Below are 7,850 nucleotides of genomic sequence, written 5' to 3'. Positions count from 1 at the left end.
TGAAGAGGGAACAGATGGCCACCCTGAGCTAGGCCACCAAGCTGCTGCTGGCTGGTCCGTCGGCACTCACCAAAAGTAACTGCAAGGCAGAGACGATGGGTTCCCTGAGTCAGGCCTACTGAGCTTCAGCTAGTGATTCCTTTAGGATACCCCCGGACACACAGGTAAACGGGACAAACAAGAACAGTAATGAGACCTCACAAGTCAGAAATCAGATTTCAGAACTGAGACCAAGAGGCCCAAGAGTAGTTCCCCGGGACAGTGCCCTATGGGCTCCTTCCAAGTGGGAAAGCTGCCCTTGAGCAGGGCCCTTTGTATAGGTGGAGGAGAGTCGATGGGACCTCCAAAGAGGTTGCAAAACCTCTAAGAAGGCCAGTAGATCAGGAGAAGGAAATGGGGGATGTCACTTGTGCTTGGGAACACACAGTAAAGATGTCTTCCATTTCCAGAAACTGTTCCTCCCCTGCAAGCAAGCCTGAGCTGAAGGTTGGCAGTGCAATGCTGGCAAGAAAGAGTCCAGAGACTTCGGTGGATCTCCAGGTTCACCACAGTGGCAAGAAGGCATTGAACCAGGGACAAATGCCCATGAGGAGCCTCCAGGCTAGCTCTTGTTAAAAACAAGTTTTGGTGCTGCAAAAGGAATAGCACTCAAATGGAAATTTTCTCAGCAAGGCAAATTTATTTCTATAGAAGGATGCAGTTTGTGCCAGTCATGATGGCAAAAGCACACTGAGCCAGGTAGGGCCAGGGTTTTTATCCCTAATGCAATTGGTTCCTACTGCTGTGTCCTTTCTCCACTGGCTGGAGTTGGACTGCACAGTCTAAACTGACCCGATTGGCTAATGTTTGAAATTGAACACAGGTATCTAGGCAGGAAGGGGAAGGCTATCCCTTATAGCACAAGGCATGTCTAAGTTTGTCAGGGCATGTCAGGGTGCGGCAAGGGCAGAAAGGGATGCTTCCAGCATGGGTAACTATAGAAACTAGAGAAACAAAGATCCCAGAAGAACAAGGAATTAAAACCTTTTGAAAAGGAATTTATCATCTCTGACACTCTCCACTAAATTTTAACCCCAATAGATTCATTGCCTGGTGCCTAGCAAGTCAACATACCAAATAATGGCGATAGAGGCAGAGAGATAGTGTAATATTCCTAGGGCAGGCAAACAAGGGGATGAGAAGAAAACTCAAATCTGCCTCCCTCAGAGGTTTAGGGGTAGGGTTTGTAAGGGGTCTGGACCAGGGCTGATTCATCAGGGATCTCTGATTCATCAAGAAGTGAGGGGTGCAGTCATGGGACAGGGGGAAAAAGAAAACTGCATCTTGTGCTGAACCAGTTCCTTGGTGGAGGTCTTTAGACCAGTTGGCACCAGCCACAACACTGAAATTCAAGATCTGAAACACCTTACGAAATTCTTGACTGGGCATGGTGGCTCACGCCTGTAATCCCAGCACTTTGGGAGGCTGAGGAGAGCAGATCACTTGAGGTCAGGAGTTCAAGACCAGCTTAACCAATATGATGAAACTCCATCTCTATTAAAAATACATAAATTAGCCAGGCATGGAGGTGGACACCTGTAATCCCAGTTACTTGGGAGGCTGAGGCAGGAGAATCCCTTGAATCTGGGAGGCGGAGGTTGCAGTGAGCCAAGATCACACTTCTACACTCCAGCCTAAGTGACATGGGGAGACTCCATCTCTAAATAAATAAATAAATAAATAAAATACTCTGAAAGTCGGAGAAACAACACAAAGCCAATATGTGAATTGCCTTTAAATGTATATCACTTTGTATATCACATTCGGCTGATATACAAAGCTAATATATTAATTGACCTTAAATGCACTTTCCTCTTGTACTGTTTTGAACCACTATCTGCTAATCTTTTAGTAAAAGCAACTTTTAAAGAGCTACTTACATGAGTTACTTGTGAGAACCTATTTTAGGAGACCAGAATATGCCACCACAAAGTATGCTCTCTAGCACAAAGATTATTTTGAACTGCTTATTTTGAGAAACAGGATACAAAGGAAATCTCTGAAAATAGAGTACACATTACCCTTTTGCAAGGAAAATGTGCATTCATAAGGGAAACCTCCATTCTTACAGATGTCTCCTTCTCTGTGCCAGAAGGAGAAAGGTGACTCTAAATCACAAGAGACCTTTCTCAGTGCAGAAGGTACTTGACTCAAATCAAACCTTTCCCTCATTTACTCTACTTTTCTGGTCATCTCCCTATGACTTGCTCCCCACATGCATTTTCCTTAGCTTTAGCTGAAGATGGCATTTAAGCCCAAGTTCTAGCCATCCCTTTGAGTTACTCTCTGAGTTTCTCCCATGTGTATATGAGATATGCATGTTACCACATTTTAATTTGTTTTTCTCTTGTTAATCTGACTTTTCTTATGGGGCCCCTGCTAAGATCCTAAAAGGGTAGAAGTAAAATTTTTTTCCTCTCCTACAGTATATTTTGAAGAGCATTTATCAAATAAGAAAAAATGGCATTTTTTTCCCCATATGTAAATTGATCATTGATGAAGAGCTACTGATTTAATACTAGTCTCTTCTGAGTTTGGTTGGTAGAGATTGTCATCCACAGGTGTCTGCTCCTCCTCAGGTGCACTCAAAAATTGCAAAGTTGAGGCACTGCCTTTGGAACATGATGACCAATCTAGATACACTGACTACTCATCGAGACCAGAGTTACAGGAAAGTGTGCAGTCACCTCATGAATAATGTTGATACTTTGGTCTTTTCCCTGATTGTTTCAAGGCCAGAGCCCTATGTCTCTGCGAAGCGAACATGTTTATTATCAGATAAAATCATTTGTGCTAATGTCTTCTACTTCATGTGTCATCCTTAGGAAATTTAATGCCTTAGCCCATTTAACATGCACTGACCTTCTTAGAAACATTCTTAAGGAATTAAGTCTAATAGAGACATCTGTAAGTGTGTGGTTGATGGAGGAGGTGTTCTTTTTCATCCTGGGTGTGTACAGCTTTTATATAGATGACAGCCTACTCTATTTTTGTATGAGAAATTCCCATCCCTAGGCTCAGGGACAGCAGATGATTGACGGGTACTTACAATGATTGTTTATCAAAATCGAAATTAAAGTACAAAACCAGTGGGTGAGATGGGAAAGGAAACAATTTTCACCGAGTACCTATTATAAGCCAGAAACCATGCCACGTATTTTATACCCAGTCAGCTCTGCCTATACCCAGAAATCTGAGTGGAACTAAGCACGTCACATTGTTAAAATCTACAATTCCAACTCTAAGTTGTTGGAACTCTAAATTATTTGGAACCTTAAAGGAATGTGATTATGGTGCTTGAGTTATGTACCAGGCAGCTGTAACTAAGGCAAATGTATCTTGGTTTCTCTGATTAGAGATTAAGCCTTGTTCTTACCTGCATTTGTGAAATGTTATAAATGACTGAAGGGGCCCAGGGAAGACTCATCCCCTCTCAACTGCTGATGTTCATTATGGATTAACTCCCCTCTTCCCTTTCTCATGCAAAGACTTCATCGTTTTCACTTGTCTTTTTGTTTTGTTATTGTTGTTTTGTTTTTGTTTGTTTGTTTTCGCAACAGATACGGTATGGCTTTGTCACCCAGGCTGGAGTGCAGTGGCACAATCTCGGCTCACTGCAGCTCTGTCTTCTGGGCTCAAGCCATCCTCCCACCTCGGCCTTCTCAGTAGCTGGGACTATAGGGACATGCCACCATGTCTGGCTAATTTTTGCTTTTGTAGAGATGGAGTTTCACCATGTTGCCCAGGCTGGTCTCAAATTCCTGAGCTCAAGCGATCCGACCACTTCAGTCTCCCGGTTTCACATTGTCTTAAGATGGAATGTTAAATACACTCTTTTGAGTTGGAAAGGATTGAAAAACAACTATAAATAGAACAAGTCATGTGGTGGGGGGACAGAAGTGTAACCAATTAATTTGTTTTAACTCTTGAACCAGTTTGGTATAGAAAATGCAATTCTTTGTCACTGCTTTCTTTTTCCTACATAAAAAAGAACTTAACTTTTAACTTTGGAGTACTGACCCTATTTCTCTGGAGTCTGTGTGCCACAGAATGTCCATTCCCAGCCTTTCACTTTAGTAAATTCTTTTTTCTTTTTTTTGAGATGGAGTCTTGCTCTGTTGCCCAGGCTGGAGTGCAGTAGCGCAATCTCGGCTCACTGCAACCTCTGCCTCCCAGGTTCAAGAGATTCTCCTGCCTCAGTCTCCCATAGCTAGAACTACAGGCATGCGCCACCAAGCGTGGCAAATTTTTGTACTTTTAGTAGAGACAGAGCCTTACCATGTTGGCCAGGCTGGTCTCGAACTCCTGACCTCAGGTGATCCACCTGTCTTGGCCTCCCAAAGTGCTGAAATTAGAGGCATGAGTCACAGTGCCCAGCCCGCTCTTAAAACTGGATTTTGACCCTTTTGATTATTTCAAATTGATACCATGATGAGTGCTTACATCACTACTTGTCTCCAGTTTAGCACACAATCATTTATATCCATGATATACATAAATATATCACATACATTAGACCCAGACACATAAAGTGCACCCTAAACCCCTTGCACAGCCATAGGCAAAAATAGCCTAGATCACCCATACCCACACCAATCACACAATACATACTCTGCACACATAATATATATAAGTGTCACATGTATTAGAATAATATATTTTATTTAAGAAAAAGAAGTTTGTTCAGCTTGGGTAGGTATAAAGAGAGTCAATATCAGGAAAAGTCTTAGGTTAGTCAAGGATAGATGCCATACGAGCTGAATCTTGGAAAAAATGTGGGTGTAAATTAGGCAAATTAGGACAAAATTATATTACAGATACAGACACCACACAAAGATTTGGTATCAAGAAATCACGATGTATATAAACTCTAAGTACTTGGAAAACACTGACACATAAATGTAAGTGGGGAGTGGCCGGGGCTACTGATGGAGGCAGGGCCCACCACTTTGGAAGCACTGAACACTCTACCAATATCTGAGGATGTGCATAGACTTTCTAGTTGTTGATAGGTTCTATCATCTTCAGGTCTTCTATGTTATCAACATATCCATCTATGCCACAATGGAATTCAATGTAGCTGAAGCTTCTGCTCTCTCTATACCTCTTGTTGTACTTCTCCCAGTGACACTCGAGTACTTTAAGGGCACCTGGGGCCCATACATATGCATTTCTATATCGGTCGCTCCCCTTCTCATTGATGCATGTACGCTGAATTTTGAACCATAAGCTATAGATGAATATATGAGACCTTTTGCCTTTCAGAGCTTCTTTTTCTCTCATGAGGACATCACATTTGTACTCTTTGAATTCTCTACTTGGACTTAAGTAATGAAGTTTTATGAATTCTCTCCAGTAAACATCTTTACTATATACACACAGCCTGCAAAGGATGTAAAGCAGAGCCAAGAGCGTGCCCCAGATCTTTAGAGAGGATGTCATCTCAGTCACCAGGGCCACCTGCGTGTCTACAGGGAAGAGAAAGAAAAACATTATCCCAATAATACTCAGAGAACTGAGCTCCACCTTAAAATTCCTTTCCCTGCCAAGCAGGCACTTGGGCACATATTATATTGCTATTTGGTTCCCTATTAGAAGATGATGATTCTCATTAAAGAATACAGTTTCTGGACCGGGCGCGGTGGCTCACACCTGTAATCCCAGCAGTTTGGGAGGCCGAGGCGGGTGGGTCACCTGAGGTCAGGAGTTCAAGAAACACCCTGGCCAACATGGTGAAACTCCATCTCTACTAAAAATACAAAAAGTAGCTGGGCATAGTGGCTGTAGTCCCAGCTACTTGAGAGGCTGAGGCAGGAGAATCGCTTGCCCCCGGGAGGCAGAGGTTGCAGTGAGGTGAGATGGTGCCTCTGCACTCCAGCCTGGGCAACAGAGCAAAACTCCGTCTCAAAAAAAAAAAAAAAAAAAAAAAATACAGTTTTCTAAGAACTAAAAATATGCTTTAGCGTGTGAGAGCCAAACACAAATTTGGAAAATATAGATAATGTATCTTTTGAGAATTTCAAATATCTCCTGTCTACCCTGTCTTCTATCCAATTTGAGGAGCCAATCACTATCTAGCTCTCTTTTACCAAATAAACTCTCAGGAGATCATGTGTCCAATAGAAAATAACGTTTTAAGCTTTTGTCTGCAAAGTGGAAAAGAGTGTTGCATTTTAAGGGAATGTAGAAGATGAGTAACTACTTGGGAGGTGGTTCCTAGGCAGAAGGCCTTGGTTCTGGAAACCACAGCCCAGGTTGCACTTCTCTGAAAATTATGTTTTCCAACCTTGACTTCCTTATAACACTTTCCCCAAAGCCTGGGTGAAACATGTGATCATTATTCACTCTCCACATCCCTTCTCAGAGGCCATTTCCCTAACTATTGCTATTACAAATGATCTTCATTTGTTAGAGCTTATTGGCAATGCCATCATAAAAGGACATCAGTTTAGAACTGTTGCTGTAATCAATCAGGCACCAAGACTAAAACAGTCCCCCGCAGAGCTACTGTGGTCACAGCATAGGATGTATGGTCATTTGAAAAAGCTATCTCTTTACCAGCTCTCTGTCCTCATTTGCCATGAGGAGTATTCCTGGCCGTACTGAACCTCTAGCCTGATTCACAGCTCTGAGTATCGGTGTCCTCAGATAGGCCTAATAACAGCTCCCTATAGACCTGTGAGAGTCTAATGAGATGCAAGCATGTGAGAGCACTTCTAACCATGTCAAATGCCCACATCAGACACAGGGTTCCTCATCTGTGGAACCCTGTCCTGGTAATAAAGGCCTATATAGGATAGAAGAGTAGGATGCAAGCGGCTTTAATGCATTGTGGTTAGGAGGGCTGGTGGTGAAGGAAGGGAGAAGCAGGGAAAGCCTGTATCAGTGGGACTGAGGCTGACCAGAATTCAGGCCTTTGTTTTCCATGATTTGGATCCTTCTCCATTTTTTGCTATCTAAAAGCTCAGTCAGCCCCCTTCCAGTGCTCCTGGCTGTACCCCGAGCATCCTCAGCAGAGCCCTTCTTACCCTACTCAGACTCCGAGTTCAGGTCACTGGTTGTAGTGGGGATCAGCGTGTGGATCTGAAAAGCAGAGTCTGTGTCCTCCTCCTTTTCTCAGAGCCCTGGAAATCTGCAGCAGTGGAGAAAGGAAGAGCAGGGGGAGCTGCAGCGCTCCAGCTGATTGGTAGTGGAGGGGGTGATGGAGAACAGCCTTATTATGTGAACTTGTTCTTGTATCGTTTCATCTGGAACACTTGGGTTCACTCAAACAGTAGCCTCGAGCAAAGACTGTAAACATCAAAGGCTGAGCCCTGGGCACAAAATAATTGTAAGACCTAGGTGACCCCAGAAAGGGGTTATCTGGTGCTGTCAGGAGAAAACCAGAGACTTAGCATCTGCTCTCAATTCTAAGAAACTTCTGGGGCAGTCCCTGGAGGGTTATACCATGTTACATGGGAACTTCACTGAGGAAAGTCTTTTTTTTTTTTTTTTTTTTTTTTGAGACGGAGTGTCGCTCTATCGCCCAGGCTGGAGTACAGTGGCATGATCTCGGCTACTGCAACCTCTGCCTCCCGGGTTCACACCATTCTCCTGCCTCAGACTCCCAAGTAGCTGAGACTACAGGTGCCCACCACCACGCCCAGCTAATTTTTTGTATTTTTAGTAGAGATGGGGTTTCACCGTGTTAGCCAGGATGGTCTCGATCTCCTGACCTTGTGATCCACCCGCCTCGGCCTCCCAAAGTGCTGGGATTACAGGTGTGAGTCACCATGCCCAGCCTTTCCTCCTTTCTTTTTTTTTTTTTTTTT

The 7,850-nt window shown here is 43.5% G+C and overlaps 1 protein-coding gene across 3 annotated transcripts in view; it reads right to left on the bottom strand.

Moving 5' to 3' along the window:
- Positions 1-4,684: 4,684 nt before the first annotated feature.
- The window catches only part of EDDM3A (epididymal protein 3A), an 8,532-nt gene continuing 5,366 nt past the window's right edge, over positions 4,685-7,850 (bottom strand). For 2 of the 3 annotated variants that reach the window (XM_017868538.1, XM_017868539.1), the window contains 2 exons: positions 7,068-7,171; positions 4,685-5,507 (listed from right to left, as the gene is read on the bottom strand). In XM_017868538.1, the coding sequence (XP_017724027.1) occupies positions 5,038-5,481 (444 nt within the window). In that variant the 5' untranslated portion in view covers positions 5,482-5,507; positions 7,068-7,171 and the 3' untranslated portion in view covers positions 4,685-5,037. The remainder of the gene's footprint in view (positions 5,508-7,067; positions 7,172-7,850) is intronic. The other variant, XM_017868540.1, reaches the window with a different exon arrangement.

This window comes from Rhinopithecus bieti, unplaced genomic scaffold, assembly GCF_001698545.2.
Source record: "Rhinopithecus bieti isolate Rb0 unplaced genomic scaffold, ASM169854v2 scaffold_3902, whole genome shotgun sequence".
Classification (NCBI taxonomy): Eukaryota; Metazoa; Chordata; class Mammalia; order Primates; family Cercopithecidae; genus Rhinopithecus; species Rhinopithecus bieti.
This window is presented reverse-complemented; position numbering and strand designations above follow the sequence as displayed.